Source organism: Nymphaea colorata, chromosome 7 (genome assembly GCF_008831285.2).
Source record: "Nymphaea colorata isolate Beijing-Zhang1983 chromosome 7, ASM883128v2, whole genome shotgun sequence".
NCBI classification, from domain to species: Eukaryota; Viridiplantae; Streptophyta; class Magnoliopsida; order Nymphaeales; family Nymphaeaceae; genus Nymphaea; species Nymphaea colorata.
Genome location: NC_045144.1, coordinates 9,399,187 through 9,421,665, shown reverse-complemented (window position 1 = coordinate 9,421,665; position 22,479 = coordinate 9,399,187). Strand labels below are relative to the sequence as shown.

The 22,479-nt window shown below is 37.2% G+C and overlaps 1 protein-coding gene across 1 annotated transcript in view; it reads left to right on the top strand.

Moving 5' to 3' along the window:
• Positions 1–22,479, top strand: part of LOC116257481 (uncharacterized) — a 31,350-nt gene that overhangs the window by 3,651 nt on the left and 5,220 nt on the right. Inside the window, exon 4 of the mRNA XM_031634267.2 lies at positions 7,250–7,311. Within this exon, the coding sequence (XP_031490127.1) occupies positions 7,250–7,311 (62 nt within the window). The remainder of the gene's footprint in view (positions 1–7,249; positions 7,312–22,479) is intronic.

Sequence of the window (22,479 nt, the reverse complement as noted above, 5' to 3'; positions counted from 1 at the left end):
TTATGATTTTTTTTTTTCATTTTTCTTCTAGTACTCATCTTCATGTCCAAAAAACATTACTTTTATGTTGATTTCTATGTTTCTAAACATGTGGATCATTTGTTCATTGTTGTTTTCTAAAAAGATTGAAATATATACATGGTACACACACACACACACACACACATATATATATGTGCAACCAGTTTGGCCTTGAGAAAATTGAACTCATCTCGATTTAGGGACTTGGTGAATATGTCTGCAATTTGGTTTTTGGTTGATATGTAGGCTGTTTTGATGAAACCAGAAGTAACGCAGTCGCGCACAACTAGACAGTCTATTTCAATGTGTTTTGTGCGCTCATGAAACACCGGATTGCTTGAAATATGTAAGGCAGCCTGATTGTCGCAAAATAAGATAGCTGGCTCATGAACATCAACACGAAGATCAGCAATTAGTGATTTCAGCCATTTTAACTCACATACGGTATTTGCCATAGACCGATATTCGTATATATATATATATATATATATATATATATCCTGAGGCCTTTCATTTAGGCTTCATATTAGGTCCTGGTGGGGACCATGCCAAATGATGTTTTTCGTGAAATCCAAGCCTGTGATATGCTTTTGAATCTTTTTTTATTATGGAACATACTTTAAATCAAATTAGTTTATCGAAAAAAGTTGAGTTTGTTACTATTAAGGTTTTGTGCAAGCTAAGCTGTGAATATTTCAACTTCTAGAAAAATAGTTATTTGTATAAAAAGTAACTACATTGAATGTGTTTTTCTATTCAACAAAACATAAACACATTTATGATCTCTAGTTTGGAATCATCCACCATGCTCACTAGCTTAGTGGTGGGACCTAATATGAGTCCTTACACACACACACACAAAATAAATAAATAAATAAATAAATAAGTAAATAAGTAAAGACAACCCAATTGCTACGTGATTTAGGTGGGATCTCATGATCATTTTATTGGCCTAAATCACAAAGCATGCTGCCACATCGTGTTATGGGACGTGGTCTGGACATGATAAAAAATGTGCTGTTACAAGTTAGAGCCAATGCACTGGACTGGTCTTGAATTTTCTTTCTCAAAACTTTTTAGTATTCTTTTAATTTGCTAAGAATGTTGTCTTTTTATGCTCTTAAAACCAATGTTGTAAAAGGCGTATCGTAAGCCGTATCGATATGGTTTTAAGATACGTAGTATCGTAAAATATCGTAACATATCGTAACCGTATCGTTTTTTTTAATAAATCAGAAAAAATAGGAAAAAAATTCGAAAAGTTCATAAAAAATCAATAAAAATCAAGAATAATATGTTCTTCATAAAAAACATGTTTTACAAAATGATAGACTTATTATTGCTATAAAGTTATGGTTCATCATTCGTAAACATCGAAATTCATAACAATATCACTCTAGAAAGCACAACAAGTCAACAATTACATAATGCTCGAGTCTCATTCATAGTCTTCAATTCTTCATCATATTCATTCTCATCCTCATCTCCATCTTCTTCTTCATCTTCATCTTCATGATTTTAAAAAACCACTTTCCTCCCAACTGGAATCAGCCACCCACGCACAAATCCATGGTTTAATCGATGATTTCATGGTAAAAATTGATGCTTTAACGGTGGAAATCGATGATTTCCCTCCACAACGGCACAATCTCTAGGTTAGAAATGAAGAAGGGGCGGGTTTTCATAAAGAAAACTCGAAAAAGGGGGATTCGAGCCCCCCTTTTTGAAATCTGCCCTTATCGTACAATACGGGGCGTATCGTACGATACAAACACAATACACCCTTATTTACGATACAAAGGGTGTATCGTATTTTATTTTGTAAACGAGACGATACGTATCGTACGATACGGTCCCGTATTGTGCGATACACACTGCTTAAAACTCTATAGTTGTGACTGTTGTAAAGTGTGTTTTTGTTCATGTCTTGACTATTCGCATGTATGTGTATGTCCACACATGCACACACACATATCATCACCACAAATATCACAATGTTTTCGAAAATGTCACGATATTGATAAGAAAAAATGAAAAAAAAGAGAAAAGGATGCAATATTTGAAAATATCATAAAAAATATTTTATTGTGATTCTTTTGTATATTTCAGTAACACGCTGAAATGGGGATGTCTAGCCATTTTGAAACCTTTAAAACACATGCATTTTACTTTTTAAAAAAGTGACATTGTATGTTAAAAAGTGGCTGAATAAGGGCATTTCTGAACTAGGATTTCCATTTTAGTGGTAAAAGAGAAACTTAAGATAGGATTATTAATTCTAAGCCCTCATTTTCACCATGGAAGGTTGGGTGTTGCTTAGTGATGTGAGAGGGAGGGAGACCACCGTGCAACATTTTTGTGACTTTGTCAGTTTGCTATATTGGATATCCTTCATCATCTTGTGATTGTTAAATGTTACTTTTAGTTGACATCAATGTCACGAAAAATGCGTCTTATTCGAAAAAAACATGTATAATACTCCAAAACACAGTAGGATGTATAAGACGTGAAAAAAATGTTTTTTTTTTAAATGGAAGAAAATAAAATCCACGTATTATATGCATATTGTACGCTTTTTTTTCTCATTTTTTATTTTTTTATAATTTTTAGGATTTATTAATTGTTTTAAATTTTTTAAAAAATTACCAAGATTTTCTCGAGATATTCCCGAGACATATAACTTTGCCATATTATACTCGAGAAATTCCTCGCCGTGTAATATCCGTACACATTTTTTGTGACAATGGTTGACATTGTCAAATTTTAAGTTTAAACTTGAACTGAAAATTTTTCATTATTTTCATCGTCAGGAAAAATCATTTTTAGAAGTTTACCATTTTAGTTGGATATTTTTTGTCTTCTGATTAGTTTTTTCATTTATCTTATGTTTACCTAATTTTTTACTTTTTTCATTTTTTTAATGCTGAGATTTTCCCAAAAACCAACTTTGTCAAAATAATATCTGAGAAAACCTCGCTGGTAGAAACCTGAAAATTATATATATATATATATATATATATATATATATATAATCTTTTAAGCAAACAAACATATATGTTCATTATTTATATTCATAGAATATAGATTATTAAACAAAAATTATTAAAATATAGCAAAAAAAAAAATACTCGAGTGTACTGCATCCATAGTTTTTTCATTTATCTTATGTTTACCTAATTTTTTACTTTTTTCATTTTTTTAATGCTGAGATTTTCCCAAAAACCAACTTTGTCAAAATAATATCTGAGAAAACCTCGCTGGTAGAAACCTGAAAATTATATATATATATATATATATATAATCTTTTAAGCAAACAAACATATATGTTCATTATTTATATTCATAGAATATAGATTATTAAACAAAAAATATTAAAATATAGCAAAAAAAAAAAAAAATCGAGTGTACTGCATCCAAGCCATGTCCCATACCTACACTTGTGTCTATCTATGTGGAAACAGGTGTGGCACCCTTTTAGGCATGTGCATGTGCCACCGACAGTCACAAAATTAATTTACCTTTTATAGCAAGGTATAATGAATATGCCAAAAGTAAGGAAAATAAAAATTTGAAGTCTAACTATAAAGATAAAAATGATTTCAGGGACAAATTGGTTAAAAAATTCACAATCATAGAAGGGACTAACCAATTTCATTCATTTTCTGAAAAAGACTGAATAAATTGACAATGGACCTGTGCCCATAATTGAGAGAGCAGGAGCAGTCAAAGGAGTCTCTGGTGGTGACTCTGTCTATCGTCAGAGAGAGAGAGAGAGAGAGAGAGAGAGAGAGAGAGAGAGAGAAGCAACAAGATTGGTTGCCAGTGTACAAGAAAGAGAGTGTTGGGTGACATCTGTGAGAGAGGAAAAGAGGCGAGAAAGGGGGAGGAAGAATGTACCTTAACTTTCTCTCAAAAGGCAGCAGTGGCCAAGGGAAGAGGGTTACTGGTGATGTTGCTGTTTGGATGCCGATTGATTGGAAGAACCCGATGGGGTTTCTCAAAGATGTGACGATACAGCAGCAGGAGGAGAGAGTCGCCATTGAATTAAAATTTTATTATTTACTTAAAAACAGGGAACAAAGTAGATCCAGCTAAGACTATACACGGAAGAAAATAGCCACGTGTGCATTGACTCACTTGACACGACATTGAATGTGGTGAGGTTGAGTCTAAACCCACACCTGTGTTTGGGTGTGTCAACGTGGGTGCATCAGGTTTTCTGATGTGTCCTTGTTACATAGCATAGCAGTGTCCCTTTACCCAAGTTTTTATACTTGCTTGCACCCATTTTCCATATCTATATTTGTAGCTGCACCCATGTGACACAGATCTTGACCAGTTTGAAGTAGAGACATGTTCAGCATAATTGAAGATCTACCCTTCAGTTGTATTCTTTTTTACAAGAATGTGTTCTTTTGAGCCTGTAGATTTCAGCTATTGGTTTGTGAGTCATAAAAAAATCTTCAGTAGACATTATATTCTGGTAATTTGTTGATCCCAACTGGCACTCTAGTAGTTTCCCCACAAACTAAATAGGTGGTTTTGGATTGATACAGAGACGTTCTCTGAAAGTAGATAACAGCCTTTGATGGGCCTTCTTTTGTGGGCCATCAAAGGCCTCAATTTTTTGGGATGATTACTTCCTAAGTGTCACTGAAATTCTTATTTCGATCTGTCACAAATATTACAAATATCTCTAATATTTTTGAAAATATTGTGACTTTTAGTCTAGATGATATATCAGAAAAATGTTGCAACGTCTTCAAAATATCATTGGAAAATACATTTCATGATATTATCACATAATATAACAAAATTTTCTTCTTTTCTTTAGAAAGGTATGCTGCTTAGATCTGCATTCTTGTGTTTTCCTTCCTTTCATTGTAAAAGAAAAAGTAGAAACTCATGTTCTCTTCATTTTTCTGTCATCCTTATACTTTTACCTTTTTTTTGTTTCCCAAAAAACCAAAATTTTAGAAAGCTTCTTATAACAGCTTTTAAAACTTGCCGAGTTAACTCATTAACTTGGTTGACTCGGCTCGACTTGGCCCCCTACCAGATCAACCCACTAGGGAACTCACTTTTTATTGAAGCTCCATGTGACTCTGCTATGAATCTGTTGGACTTGGCCATGACTCAGCTTGACTAGGCCAAATCTTGGTTTAACTCAGTAGAACTCGGTAGGCTCTGCCAAAACTTGTTTGACTCAATGCAACGAAGTGATTTGCTTGCTAACTATTTAATTACTTAATTTTTGACTTTGAATCTTCTAAATTATTGGAATATAAGGATATAGAATTATTGTCCATTTATTAAATTTCCATATTGCAAATGAAAAGTTAGAGCATTGACCCTTTGGACTTTTAGTTTTACAGTGTATAGTATAAAGTATAAACATAAATGTTATGTTTGTTAACTATTGGGTAGTTGTAAATGTTGAGTATAGTGTTTTTAATGTTTCATTGATTCTTGCTACTCAGTTGTGTTGAAGTTATGCAATTATAAAGTATGAGCAACAACTTGGTTGTCTGATTCGTGTTATCACATGATTAAATATAACTTATTTATTACTTGTTGTTAGGTTGATTTATTTCTCATTTATGTATTTGTTGTTTTACAATGTTTTTTATGTTTAAATGATAAATAGTATATTCTTTTGCATTCAAAACAATAGTTAATAAAACCCAACCCGAGTCACCGAGTTGGCCTATTGAGTCATGAGTCAACAATAGACGAGTCGAGTCTCGCATCGTTGGGTTTTAAATGGTTGTCCTAGGAAGTCTTCCCAGGAGATTGCCGAGAACAATATTGGTCATTGTGAGTTCTATTATTCACCTATATGTGTGTTGTATGCCAGTCATTTGTATGGCGGTTGTTCAGAGGAACCTACTTCCTTTTGGCAGAGGTGGGGCTTCCAAACAAAACAACTAAATCAAATGATTTTTGTCTGTTGGTGTATACATATTAGATTTATTAACCCCTCCTGAAGATAGGAAGGCGTGGATCATTTTACTGCTAATTTTCAGATTTCACATTTGTTTTAAGACTTGATTACCTCGATATCATCTACATCATTTCTTTAGTATGAATCTACTATCCCATTCATCTATTTTAATTTAGCATTGTTATATGTGAGGAATTTCAGACATGAGTGCCTCCCTATTCTCTACTTATTCAAGCCTTAAAGGATCAAGTTTTCATAAAAGAATGAAATGAACAAAATGGCCATGCTAAGAACCTCGACATGATTTGATTTGGTCATCATCCTTTTATATGTGTGTGTGTGTGCATATAACAGATAGGTTTGATTTTTTAGCCTCCTTTTTCCTCTCCCACTCTCTCACATACTTTTTCTCTCTCCCCTCCCCTTCTTTCTATTTGCCACTAAGCTACGATTCTCCTACCTTGGGATTGATGGAATCCTAAGAAGGGGTAAAGACCTGAAAAATAATCCCAAAATGAGACTGGTTTTTTTCATTTATGTACACCAAGCAAGCACACATGATTGTCACAAATATTTCCATCTAAAGAAAATAAAAAGGGGAAATAGAAAAAGTACAAATGTGAAAAAATCATGACATTTTAACAACACAAAAAAAATGAAAAGATCACGTCTTTTAGGGAATTTTTGTTTTTATTTTTAAACTTTAGATGTTTCTTTTAACACTTTAGTTATCTTTTCCATCAATGCTTTTGTAAGAAAATCAGTAGAAAATTCAGAACTTTGTATTTTTTTCTTTTCTTTTTTGAATCTTGGGAAAAACAAACTTCCTGATTAATAGCTGGAAGATCCTTGTTGATAAACTCAAAACCAATATTTTTTAAAATGATATGTGTGTGTGTGTGCACACTTCAGCATGTTCAGGAGCTAAATGATTAGTGAAAGAGAACCAAAATCTATAAATCAGTGGAGCAGATTGACCAGCTGAGAATTGCACCTAGATGCTGAAAAAGGAACTCCAGTTGAAATGGCTGTCATACCTCTGATTTATGTGCAGTTTCTCGGCATATGTGATGTTTGAATGTCAAAATCAGCTGAATTCTGTTACAATGTTTGCTATAGGGATACTGGACCATAATTCTTAACACTGATCACATTTGAATGGTTAGTCCATGTATTTGCAGATCTCCAGATACAGCATGTCTGCAGCCTGACTTGTATTCATGTTTTGTCATTCACTAATTTTTATTTGTATTTCTGATAATAGTCTTATTGCCAATCATACAGGTTTCCATTCATGATATAGACTGGACCATTCCAACTGCTATAGTTGTTGGAAATGAGCATAGGTAAAAGACGATGAGAATTGTAATCCTAATCTGCATCTGAATGCTAATACTACTTTGTGCTTCCTAACTACATGCAGTGGATGAATCTAGAAATTCATATATATAATGCTTCAAAATCTCTTGTGACTGTGTTCCCTTAGCAATCAGCATTTTACGAAAAATACCTTCTGATACAATGGGGAAAAGAAATAAATAATAAATACTGAGAAATTGCATCCATACAATTTGGTATTGAATGTTTAGTTTGGAAAGATTGTGCCAAAAAGCTCGATATAGTAGGAGTGCATCGTAGGATGTCCTAGCAATCTGCTGGATCTTTTCTTTCTATATGCAATTGAACGTATCTCGGTACTCCATTTCTAGATTTTGTCAGGTATGACCTGTCCGCCTAATACCAGACAGCAGTTTCAAGAAAATGCTGGCAGCCAAATTATAATGACATTTTGAGATGTACCGTGTTTTCATTGGGAAATTTTTGGCATACCTTACCTGATTAAAGAGTTAGAAGAAAAATATGTAAGAAAGAAGAGAGAGAGAGAGAACACCAAAATATTTGAGCAACATGAACAGAAATATTGTGATATTTTGGCTGAAGTTTCTACAAAATGTTGGCAGCCAAATTATAATTATTTTTGAGATGTACCACCAGTATGTTTTTGTTGGGAAAATTTTGGCTAAATTAAATTATTACAGAGTAGAACTCAAGAGCAAAATATGTAAAAGAAAAAATAATGATAAAGAAGAACACTCATAATATTTAAGCAATATGAACTGAAATGTTGTAATATTTTGGCTGTCAAGAATGGGGACTGAGGTATCATGTTTCTTTTTATAATATTCTTAACTTGTAGTTGACATTTGTTACTTTGCCTTATACAACTTCAGACATGCTATGGTATGCCATCTTAATAATCAAACCTTTGTCCGACATGGTAAATGATCTCAACTTCATTATGTCTTTCTTGTGGTCTTTATTATCTTTTATGTGTGTCTGTGTTTGTTTGTGAGTTTATGTGTATAGTTTCTCTTGGGTCATATAACCATTGTTCAATGTTGAATTCATTTATCGTAAGATTCTTTACAAAAATCCACAACTTTAATTTTATAATGCAACTATTTTTTTGGATAGACTAATAGTTAGTTGCTGCCAAGGGACTTGGTGTCATGGTTCTTTCCTTCTTTCAAGCATATCTAGGAAGATGTTTTTTCCTTCAGTCTAAGTATATATCTATTTTCTACTTTTCTTTTCTTTTTTTAATTATTTTTTATTTTATTGTTTAGCTAGTCGACATTCAACCTCATCTAAGCCTCATGGTATGGGGTAGAGCTCATGGCTGCATACTCATGATGTCTAGTTTACTAATATTTACAAGTAGTCCCTACCTGAAGAGCTGGGAGTTCATGAGCTAAGCTGCTCTTTTCATGAACGAAGAGCAGCTGCTACAGCAGTTTTGCTAATTGCAGTAATCTGAAACTCTTTAAAAGATTTTCTAATACTTATCTGATTGTACATACCCCTGGTCTGTCTTTTCTTTTTTATGGAGAAATTGTTGTATTATTTAGAAATGGGTGAAATATCATATCATTATTGCCAATATATGACCTGGTCTTCATGCCAAGAAGAAAATGAACAGCTTCAGATTGAGATACCTCCACAGGCTAGCTTCTTGATTTGTATTGTAAGATAATTTGTATAATTTTTTGCTGCATGGGTATGTTATATCTGGTCTATAGGATATGATTTTAATTCGTACTTTTTCTTGATTTCTTTATTCATTCACCTCTCTTAAGCACCAACTGTTTCAACTTTCCCTTTTGAAAATTGAAAATATAAACAACTCTGCCACCTCCATATCCTTTTTGTTGGTCTGCTTTTGGAAACTGATATCAATGTCGCCCTGCTCATCCTAGCCAGCAGATGAGCACTAAATCACCAATTCCTGCAAAATTGTGTGCTTTATGCATGATAATGCAGATAGCGATTAATTTGACTGTCCACCATTTTGCTATCTCCTTTGATATGATGAGAGAGATAGAGCCAAAAGAATTCTTCACTTACTTAACCCTAATCTCTTTTAAAAGAGATTAGGGCTGGCTGTAAACATTTTACAAAAAAGGTCCAATAACAATATGAAAATGTTTAAAGAGCACCTCTCTAACTTTCTAATATTTCAATAAAACTCTTTTAACACTCCCCCTCAAGCTGGAGCATATATATCAATCATGCTCAGCTTGTTACAACATCTCAGGAAATCGCCTATAGGAAGAGCCTTGGTGAGGATATCAGCTGCCTGATCTTCTGAGGAGACATGAATAGTGCTAACAATTCCTTCTTGAACTAAGTTTCGAATATAGTGGCAATCCACTTCAATGTGTTTAGTCCTCTCATGGAAGACAGAATTGTTAGCAATATACGTAGCTGCCTTGTTGTCACAATACATCTTCATTGGGAGATTCATTGAAACACCCAACTCTAAAAGTAGTGATTAAACCCACGACATTTCAGCTGCAGTTTGAGCCATAGCCCTATATTCCGACTCAGCACTAGAACGAGCCACCACATTCTGCTTCTTGTTCCTCCAGGAAATAATATTACCCCCCACAAAAACACAAAAACTTGTAGTAGACTTTCTGTCATCTACAGACCCTGCATAATCAGCATCACTATATGCTTTGATGTCAATACATTCTCCCTTTTTGAACCATAACCTCTTTCCCGGGGCTGATTTCAAGTATCTAACAATCATTAGAGCAGCATCCCAGTGAACCTTCCGGGGTTTTTCCATGAACTGGCTTAACTTATTCACAGCAAAGGTAATGTCGGGACGAGTGACAGTCAAATATAACAGTTTCTCTATCAGAGATCTGTAGGATCTATAGTCAAATGGCTCTGAGTCATCATCATGTATATGAATGCGGGGATTCATGGGAAGTGTGGCAGGTTTAGCCCCCAATAGTCTTGTTTCCTGCAGAAGATCAAGAACATATTTCCTTTGAGACACTACAACTCCTTTATTACTACGAGCCACCTCAATACCAAGAAAATAATGGAGTTGTCCAAGATCTTTAGTAACAAAGTGTTGCTGTAAAAACTCCTTTGTTTGAGCTATCTCTTGATCATTTTCCCCAGTAAGAACAATATCATCCACGTAGACAATCAATATCACCATCCCTGATGAGCCTCGCATGATAAACAATGAGTGATCAAGGTGGGATCTGCGAAATCCACACTTAGATAACAACTCAGTAAGCTTCTGGAACCATGCACGAGGACTCTGCTTAAGTCCATAAATAGCCCTCTTTAATTTGCATACCTTGGAACACTCCCTCTACCGCTCAAAACCAGGTGGTTGTTGCATATAGACGGTTTCAGAAAGGTCTCCATACAGAAAGGCATTTTTCACATCCAGCTGGAAGAGAGGCCACTCTCGCTGGACAGCAAGAGATATAATCAATCGAATGGTACCCAACCGAGCCACAGGCGAAAAAATCTCAAAGAAATCAACACCGTAAGTCTGAGTATACCCTTTTGCGACAAGACATGCCTTGAACCTTTCAACTGAACCATTAGAATGATACTTGATGGTGAATACCCATCTTGATCCAACTACATCACAGTGCGTCGGGGGATCTACCAAATCCCAAGTCTCCTGAGAAAGAAGAGCATCCATTTCCTCCTGCATGGCTTGTCGCCAACGTGGATCTAACAGGGCTTGATGGTGAGAAGACGAGATAACATGATTAGATAGAGCTTGATCAAACTGCACCAAACTTGTACTCAAACAATCAGTAGAGACAAAATTAGAAATAGGATGTAGTGTACACTGTCACTTGCCTTTGCGAATGACAATAGGGAGATCTGCAGCAGAATGGTCATCATTTAAACCTAAGTCAGTCTTATCAGTGGAGCTTACCTCTTGAGATGATGTTAGTGGACAGTTGAGAGAGGGACCTAGACGACGAGTGTAAACCAACGGAGGATCAAGGAAACGTTCATGTGACCTAGGTTGAGATGGTGGAAATGACTCAAGTGACACTGGTGGAATAGGAAGAGGTACAGGTACATGCATCTCAGACAAAGATGGACTTAACGAGGCAAAATAAGGACGAGACTCAAAGAAGGTAATATCCGCACTGATAATGTCTTTTTTAGTCAGGGGATCAAAGCATTTATATCCTTTTTGATTGGCTGAGTAGCCAATAAAGACACATTTGATGGCTTGGGCAGCAAGTTTATTTTTGTTTAGGCCTAAAATATGTGTAAAGCAAGTGCATCCAAATACTTTGGGAGGTAAGTGAAATAATGGACGCCCTCGATATAGAATTTGAATGGGAATACGTTCTTGGATGGAGGAAGAGGGTAATCTATTAATGAGGTAACATGCAGTCAGAATAGCATCACCTCAAAAATAAGCAGGTATGTGAGAATGTAGCATAAGGGTGCGAGTCACATTTAGGAGTTGCCGATGTTTGCGTTCGGCTACACCATTTTGTTGGGACGTATGCGGACAAGTATATTGAGGGTGAATTCTATGATTGACATAAAACTGAAGCAGAATAGAATACTTGAATTCAAAAGCATTATCAGTGTGAATATTTTTAACAATGAGACCAAACTGAGTTTTTATTTTGTAGAAATACGATCAAGGATAGGAAGAGGAACAACGATCACGATGTAACGTGGAAAACCCTCAACACGAGGGAGAAAAAACCACGAATGAGGAGGAGTCGGTGCCCACTTGCCGCCAGACTCTCTCTCTCCTTAGATTATCATTAACACACAAGGATTAGAGTTACATGACTTAAGTAGTGCCCAACACGGGCTACAAGACGGGTCGGGTATGGATCTGGACCCGAAACATACGATCTATCAACACTCCCCCTCTAGTTGGGCATACATATCAAACATGCCCAACTTGGACACATTCCTCTCAAATGAAGCTGAAGGAAGAGCTTTCATCAGAACATCAGCAGTTTGGTCTTCAGACTTCATGTAAGGTAAGATCAACTCTTTCGCATCAATTCTTTCCCGAATGAAGTGATGATCAATTTCAACATGCTTTGTTCTGCCGTGAAGAACAGGATTGTTGGCTAAGTTGATTGCAGACTTGTTATCACAATACATCTTCATAGGTCCTTCAATCTATATTCCAATGTCAGTCAGCAATATCTTCAACCATAGTAATTCTGACACTCCCATAGCAACTGCCCTATATTCTGCTTCTGCACTAGATCTAGAGCAAACATCCTGTCTCTTGCTTCTCCATACAACAAGGTTTCCTCCCAAGTAGACACAGTACCCTGTAATAGATCGTTTGGTATCACCACAACCTGCCCAATCCGCATCAGAATAGCCCTCGATTTCCACAATCTCTTGTTTCACATAGAGGAGTTCCTTGCCAGGATTTTTCTTCAGGTAGCATAGTACTCTGTCCACAGCCTTCAGATGTGCATCGGTTGGTGCATGCATGAATTGGCTCAAAACATTCACCGCAAAGGTGATATCAGGTCGTGAGGGTAAGATAAATCAACTTCCCAACCAGACGTTGATATCTTCCCTTGTCTTCTTCACAGAGAGGCTCTCCATCTCTAAGACTCAACTTTGTGCCCAGTGTCAAATGGGGTAGGAGTAGTTGAGGAGGAGTCGGTGCCCACTTGCCGCCAGACTCTCTCTCTCCTTAGATTATCATTAACACATAAGGATTAGGGTTACATGACTTAAGTAGTGCCCAACATGGGCTACAAGACGGGTCGGGTATGGATCCGGACCCGAAACATACGATCTATCAACATATTTCATTGACAAACTTTTGAAGAATACATATGACTTCAGATCTTTCCCTTAACAAGAAAACCCAACTGACTCTAGTAAAATCATCAACTAAAACAAGATAGTATCGGAAACATGACCGAAAAGGAACTCGACTAGGGCCCCATACGTCCACATGAATGAGATCAAACGGACTCTGACTCGAAGGAAAGCTGCTCCGTGTATGCTTGCCCAACTGACAAGCATTACATAAGGACTCTGATGCAGGAATATCTGGAAACATGCGACGAAGTTTTGGTACTGACGGATGACCCAGTCTGAGATGCCATTGGAAGGGAGAAGGCTTTGAAGGGACTGAAGATGCAGCAACATCAACTGGAATCGACAGAAAATAAAGTCCCTCATCTTCATGGCCACCACCAATCATCTTCCCAGTTGGTAAGTCCTGAAAAGAACAAGAGTCAGGTTTAAAAATGACTTTACATTGTAAGTCGATAGCTAGCTGCTTAATAGATAACAAATTAACAGGAAACTGAAGAACATATAACACATGTGTAATAGTGCCTAAATGTGGAATGTAGATATCACCGCTGCCCAAAACAGGAGACAGCTTGCCATCAGCCAGCCTAACATGCTGTGGTGTAGAAAATCTGACAAATGATGAAAAATTTTGTGGTTGATTACAACAATATCTAGAAGCGCCAGAATCTATCATCCATGTCATACTTGGATCATCAGTAGGAGCACCAACAGACAATGCTGAATCTATAACAGTAGCATTGGTAGATGTAGAGGTAGATGTAGAGGCAGACCTTTGAGCAAGAACACGATCATATTCATCCTTGTGAGAATCTTCGCTTATTCACGTCTCTCCCTCTGAAAATAGGTAGAATGAGAAGAAAGAACAGGAGAGAAGACAAATGGAGGAAGAGAGTCGCCGACACGCACAGCCGTGCGATGCTTAATCTATATTAAAGAATTAACCTAATCAGGTTATAACAAAATGTACAAAAGTGGATCGGGTCTAAATAGACCCGAGCCTCCATACGCACAAATCTTAACAGCCCCCCTCAAGTTGTGCATGAGATTTGATCATGCATAACTTGTTCTTCAATTCCCAAAAGTGCTGCCCTGTGAGTCCTTTAGTAAAGATATCAACTATCTGTTCACTGGTGGATATATAAGTAGGCAAGATCTTAGCTTCTTCAAGCTTCTGACAGATGAAGTGTTGATCAATTTCTATGTGTTTGGTATGATTATGCAAAATGGGGTTTAAGGCAATTTTTATCGCACTTTGATTGTCACATAGTAATGATGACTGGGCAATAGGAAGATTAAGCTCTCCAAGCAAATGTTGTAACCATGATGCTTCAGCTGTCCCTGCAGCCATTGCTCTGTACTCTGCCTCAGTGCTGGATCGTGCAACGGCACGCTGCTTTTTACTGCTCCAACAAATGAGATTAGAATCAAGAAAAAGACAGAAACCTGAAACTGATCGTCGATCATCGGGATCTCTTGCCCAGTCTGCATCAATATATGTATATATGCTATGTCCAAGAGAAACATTGGGACATTTTGTGTAGACTAGTCCATCTCCAAGAGTAGCTTTGAGATATTGCAATATCCACTTAGCGGCATCCATATGTCCTTCTGTGGGTGCATGCATGAACTGAGAAATCTGATTTACAGCATATACTATGTCTGAGAGAGTAAAAGTGAGGTATTGTAACATAGCAACAATGCTGCGATAGAATGTAGGATCGAAGTATGCTACAGTTCCATCAGATGAAGTCAACTTTGTGTTCAGAACACTAGGAGTAGTTATGAGTTTGCAATTAGTCATGTCTTGTGCTCCGTAAGACTCAATCTATCATTCGTCCTATCAAGCTCAACACCCAAAAAATACCGTAATTCGCCGAGATCCTTCATCTTGAATTCTTGCTTCAACATATCTTTAACATAAGATATATGTGATGCAGAGTTCCCAGTGATAACAATATCAACAACATATATAAGCAACCAAGTGGTAGCTTCTCCGGAATGATAGATAAACAAAGAGTGATCGAGAGAGCTTTGGAGAAAACCAACTTGTTGTATATGATGAGAAAACTGATCGAACCATGATCTAGAAGCTTGCTTCAACCCATATAGAGATTTTTGTAATTTACAGACCCATTGTTGAGGATCATGAGTAGTATAGCCGGGAGGTTGCTCCATGTAAACCTCTTCCTTAAGAATCTCATGAAGAAATGCATTTTTAACATCTAACTGATAAAGAAACCATCCATATGAGACTGCAAGAGAAATAATCACACGTATTGTTCCCATCTTGATGATCGGACTGAATGTTTCATCATAATATTTCCCATATTGCTGAGTGAACCCGCGTGCCACAAGACGTGCTTTATGTCGATCAATGCTACCATCTAGCTTATATTTCAGCTTGTAAACCCATTTGGAACCCACAACATTCTTATCATTTGGACGGGGAACAATCTGCCAAGTTTGACATTCATGCAAGGCTGCCATTTCCTCATTCATAGCTTCAACCCAACATTTTTCCTTACTCGCATGGTGATAGGATTTTGGTTCCACCTTTTTGTTGACTTCTGTCATAAACAACTGAAAATCCAAAGAAAAATTATTATAGCTCACCCATCTATCAATAGGATGTCTCACGCGTTGTGACTGGCGTGGAACTGCGGTAAGAACTGATCGCCTAGAATACATCAGGCCTGAGAACCGATTATGTGTAGGTGGATCATTGGGCTGAGAAAATGGAGGCATGCTGTCCAAGGAAGTACTGCTGTTCAAGGAGCTACCTACAAGTGTTTCGGGTTCATTAACAGCTTGCTCCTTATGTTCATTCAACTTTTCCGCCCCTTGTCTTAAGATTTCAGCATGTAACCAAGTATCATAAAACTCATTTTTGTCCTTGAGTGTCACAAAAGTTGCCTTGGAGTCCTGTAACCTGCTTTCATAAAAAACAACATGTCGTGAAATATGTACACGCCCAGTTTTAGGGTTGTAACACCTATAACCCTTGTAATTTTCTGCATACCCTATAAATCTGCACAAAACAACACGGACTTGAAATTTGTTTCGTAAGGAAACATCAACATGCACATAGCACACACATCCAAAAACACGTAAATCTTCATGACACGGCTGTTCTTGATTTAATAGAAAAAATGGAGATTTTCCATCAAGCAAAGCCAATGGCAGTCAGTTTATAACATGAACAGTCGTATGAAAAGCCTCGGTCCACAATGTCATAGGTAAGTCTGTGTCATGCATCATGCTAAGGGCGCTTTCAACAATATGCCTATGTTTCCTTTCAGCAATTCCGTTTTGCTGAGGTGTATGCGAGCATGAAATTTGTCTAGTGATCCCATTATCTAGTAGATACTCAGTAAATTCATTAGAAATAAATTCACCACCACCATTACATTGAAAATGCACAATATTGCTGGAGTATTTATTCTGAACCAAAGCATGAAATTGAGTGAACAGGCGGAAGACTTCTGATTTGTGTTTCATGAAATGAATCCAAGTATATCGGGAATATGAATCAATAAAAATGACATAATATCTACTCCCAGAAAAAGAAGGAATTGGAGCAGGCCCCCAAACATCGAAATATATAGTGTCAAAAGCCTTTGAAGCTCTTTTATTTATTAATTGAAAAGGAAGGGCATGGCTCTTACAGATATGACAACTCGAGCACATGCTGGACTCACTAACTGAACTCAGACTGGACTTATCTAAGAGCCCGTCTGCAACAAGACTCCGAACAAAAGACTTACTACAATGAGCTAACCGACCATGCCAAATGGATGGCTTATTATATTCTGCGACATTGATTTCACTATGAATTGAAAAACATGAATCTGAAGGGTGAGATTTTGACAGCTTTGGAGCCTCTTCAAGAACATACATATCTCCTTTGCGAGTGCCCTCAGCGAATGTCCTCTTGGTTCGAGCATCCTTGACATAAACAGAAGACAGTGTGAATTCAATAGAGGAGTGAGTATCATCAGTCAGTTTGGACACTGAGATAATATTTTTCTTGACACTTGGAACAACAAGGACATTCTTTAATGGAATGGAAGAAGAACCCATAGATATTTGTGCATTTCCAATGTGCGATATTGTGTGATGGGAACCATCTCCTGTGACAACTGAGCCTTGATCTAAATAAGGGAAAACACTAGATAAATTACCTATGTCACCAGTAACATGGGCTGCTGCTCCAGAGTCCACATACCACTTTCCTTGCTCATTTTGCTTCAAGTGAAGCTTAGATAAGGCTGTCATAAGAAGTTGTTGCACCTCCAATGAAACATTTGATGTTGGATTTGAGCTAGATGAGGATGAAACTGACCTGCTGCTGCCTTGTTTTCACGCTTGACTTGATTATTTTTATTCTGAGGATTGTGCCAACATTCTGATTTTACATGCCCCCTCTTATTACAATAGAAGCAAGTCAGAACCCTTCTAGATGTGGCAGCAGTAGTATTCATGCCTGGTGGTGTCGGGAGAATCCCTCTTCCCATTCCTGCCTGAGGAGTCCAAGGGCGAGTACAATTCCCTTGCAATGCATGTGTCCCTGTGATCAATTTGTTCGGAGAAAAGAGATTCTGTCGCTGAACACGACTAGCTTCGTTTGAAATAACTTGGCTTTCAGATCTTCAAAGGATGGGAGGACAGGTAAGACCTCCAAGGCTGTGCAAAAAATATCAAACTCTGTTCCCAGGCCACTCAAGGCTTGTTGTACTTTGTCTTTATCGCTGACAGGATGTCCAATGGCAGCAAGTTGATCACTTACATTTCTTATTTCATTCAAATATTCCAAAACTGTACGCGTCTCACGCTTGATATCCTGAAATTGCCTTCTTTATTGCAGAAACCGTGTTTACAATACTTGAGAATACGTTGTGGCAAGGGTAGACCACAATTCTAAGGCTGTTAAATCATCATCAATACCTCCTAATACCTCCTTTGACAAGGTAGAAGTAATATATGCAACAAGTGACTGGTCGTGGGCCAGCCAAACATCATATTCAGGATTACTTTCCGTAAGAGTTTCATATCCAATGCTAGTTTCACTTCCAGCCGAAGCCCCAGTAGCTTGATCTCCCACTACGGTCTTCTTCACTTCACGGTAAATATATTTTTGGAGGTGCTGGAGTAGTGCCATCGATATGCCCATAGAGTCTATGACTTTTAATAAATGGGACAATTTGACGTTTCCAAGTCAAATAGTTACTATGATTCAGTTTTTGGGAGATAAGTTGGGAGAGAAAGCTGGAGGATAGAAGAGAGGGAGTCGGCTGATCCATGACTGAATAAAGATGATTAGGGCAGACAACGTGAGGCAGAAAATTGGGGCAAATTGGGGCAGCAACAGAAATTAGGGCAAATTGATTAGGGCAATTCAATTTAGGGCAAATCAATTAGAGTAAATCACACAAGATTCAGGGCACAAACTGAAATGAAGGATATCCACGCCAGAAAATAGTACTTAGGGCAGATTAGGGATAATCACGTCAAACTGAAATCACTCATCGGAGGACGAGGTAACCTGGCTCTGTTACCATGTGAGAATCTTCGCTTATTCACGTCTCTTCGTCTGAAAACAGGTAGAATGAGAAGAAAGAACAGAAGAGAAGACAAATGGAGGAAGAGAGTCGCCGGCACACACAGCCGTGCGATGCTTAATCTATATTAAAGAATTAACCTAATCAGGTTATAACAAAATGTACAAAAATTATATAACATTTACAAAAGTGCCACCGCCTAGTATGTTTAGGCGTGTGGATTAGAAAACAAGTGGATCAGGTCTGAATAGACCCGAGCCTCCATACGCACAAATCTTAACAATCCTTACTTAAGTTAAGAGAATATGACATAGATATAGAAGGATCAGTAGAAGACTCAACCATAGATATTGTTGCCTTTGAATGAGTTGCTTGGGATGAAGAAGGATCTTCGCTTGTGGCGATTCATCCCACACAACATATATCCCCTTTTTCTCAGTAGGTTCATCCTCCTCAAGAACATTTTTTTTCTTATGCCCAGCCACAGACATCATGAACACCCTAGACCATATTTCATAGTTTGAACCATTCAATTTTATCGTGGTTCCATAAGAGAATGAATTTCCAGCCATCTTGTATTCAATAGAACTTTCTGATTTACTGTCTTCAGCCATAAGAAATCAAGAGGACCCAGCTGGCTACTAATATTAGAGGTATATCAAAATCACTGCAATGCAGGAGAATCTAAAAAATTCTTACAGCTCCAATATCAAATCAGAAGTTCAATAAAGCAGGCAGCAACCCAAGCATAAACTCTGAATATTTCCAGCAGACACAAGCAGCAATATGGACTGAAATTTAGGCAGTAAAACAGGAAAGAAACACAACAGACACTCAAATAATAGTTGCAGCCGATGAAGACAACACAGGCAGGAAATCTTCAAGAGACAGTAATGTTAAAATATAAATCCTTCACCAGCACGTTGAAGAGGAGTCTCTTAGGATTCCACCTCTTTGTAGAATGTGTTAAGATATTTAATGTCCTTGTAACATGTGAAGAGTCTCCTATGATTCTATGTTGTAGTTAATATCCTTATTATATGTGAAGTCTCCTAGGATTCTATGTTGTAGTTAATATCCTTGTAATATGTGAAGTCTCTTAGGTTTCTATGATGTAATTAATGTCCTTAGAGCTTGTGAAATCTCCTAGGATTCTACAATTGGAGACTCTTAGAATTCTGGAAATGGGATTATAAATAGAGGCCGTGCAAACCATTTTGGCTACGGCTTTTTCTCTTCAGTTTCTTCTTGTTTTCATTCTCTCTCTCTCTCTCTCTCTCTCTCTCTATATATATATATATATATATATATATATATATATATATATCTTCCTGCGTGAGTACTGTTTTCTGGTTACAGATATTGGTGCTAGATTTCTATCATGGTATCAGAGCGCCAGGTTACGTTATCTCTACCAAACGAAATGCCCAAACAGGTCTGATCTGGTTAGAACTCTTTTCTCATCTTGTCTCTATCCTGAATTTACTTTTCTCTTGCGCAATTCTTGTTCTTTTTTCTTCTTGCTTACCCAAGGACACATCTTGTTATATCATGTCTTCTTTCCCTCTCATCTTCTACCTATATACCATTCCTTTCTGCTGTCATGGAAAACCTTTCGCATTCTGGCATGTCCTCAAGTTTTCTTCCTCACCTTATTACCGAAAAACTCAACCATGAGAATTATCTGATCTGGAAAAGGCATATCATGCCTTTCATAAGAAGTTAAGGCCTCTTTGGACATCTCGATGGTTCAACAAAGGTTCTACCAATATCCGTTTTACAGGAAATAAAAAATGAGGCAGGAGAAGTTATTGTTGTTCATGAAGACAGCAATCCTGAACATGCTATGTGGATGAGACGTGATCAAAGTCTGGTTGCGTATATTTTGTTCATTTTATCTCAACAAGTGTTACTTTCAGTTTCTGATGATTGTACTGCAGAAGAATTATGGGAAACCCTTGCTGATACCTTTTCCCAAATACCAGAAGCTCGAATTATGTACTTAAAGAAAGAATTTCAGAATTTGAGCAAAGGTTCAACGTCTATCATGGATTATTTGGGGCGTATTAAGGCCTTCGCAGACCAACTTGCTGCCTCAGGGAATAACATTTCTGGTAAGGAAAAGGTGCAGCAAACCTTGAATGGACTTGGGCATGATTATCATGCTTTTATTACAGCTCTTGAGGTCCTTCCTGTTCTGCCTTCCTTCAACGAACTACAAGGTAAACTTCTCCAACATGAAATGAATATGAAAAGAGTCATTGAAAGGACTGATAAACGGAACTCCCAAAATGCGTTGGCTATGAATGTAAAGTTTGGTAAGAGCCATGGGAACTCCAACCATGGTGGTCGTGGCATTCTACCAACACCACATAACCAAGGTATGTCTCCTTTGGATACTTCAAGAAAAATACCAATTTGTTTTCAGTGCAACAAGAAATGACACATGAAGGCACAGTGTTGGTTTAATCCTCAAAATAAAAACAAAGGGGTAAGACATGATTATAAACAAGGAGGACAAAGTTCTAAATCCACCGCTGAAGATATGCAACAGCTATTGATGACCGCATTCTCAAAGATGACTATAAAACAAAATGAGCAGGGAGAATGGTTCTTGGATTCAGGTGCAGCTACCCATGTGACAGGAAATGCAGGTAAATTGACTAACTTATCCCCTCATTACGGTAGAAGTTGCATTATAACAGGTGATGGAAAATCTCATCCCATTACACATATTGGAAATGCACATATTCCATTGTCATCCTCGTCTCTATCACTGTCTAATGTTGTTCTTGCTCCCAATATCAAAAAGAACATCATATCCATTTCTAAACTCATTGATGATACAAGCTCTTCTGTTGAATTCACACCTTCTTCTGTCTATGTCAAGGACCTCCAAACGAAGAAAATGTTCGCTAGAGGGGAGCGTCAAGGGAATATGTACGTCCTCAAGGAATGTCTACCCAAGGATTCATCCACTTTTGATATAAGATTGAAGACATTTTCTCTTTCTCATAATGCATCAACAGTGCCAAGTTCTTGCCGTTTTCAATCAAAAGTAAGGGGCCCTAACCAAATTTTGGAGTCTAATTTGTGGCATAGTCGGGTAGGACACTGTGGTCGACATTTCATTGAAAAACTTGTCACAGATAGTCTCATTCCAAGATCAAGTTTACCTCTTACTTCAAGTGTCAAAAAATGTTCAAGTTGTGGACTTTGTAAGAGTCATGTTTTACCTTTCCATAATATAAATCAAAGGGCTTCCAAACCTTTTGAAACTATTTTTTCTAATGTATGGGGGTCAGCCCCTATTGATTCCATGTCTGGGTCAAGATATTATGTCTTATTCATTGACTCTTACTCACGTTTCACCTGGATTTACTTCATGAAACACAAATCAGAAGTACCCCACATATTTCGAAACTTCTATGCCATGATTCAAACTAAATTTTCATCCAATGTGGTGCATTTTCAATGTGATGGAGGGGGAGAATATTCCTCGCTTGATTTTATTGAATTTCTACGTGAAAAAGGGATAACTAGACAAATTTCCTGCCTTTACACACCACAACAAAATGGTGTAGTTGAGCGGAAACATCGACATATAGTTGAAAGCGCCATGAGCATGATGCATGATACTAATGTGCCCATTTCCTTGTGGACTGAAGCCTTCCATACTGCTGTATACATAATAAATTGTTTGCCTATGACACTCTTGATGTCTAAATCGCCATATTTTACACTCTTAGGCAAACAACCTGATTACAAGAACTTGAAGGTTTTTGGTTGTGTATGCTA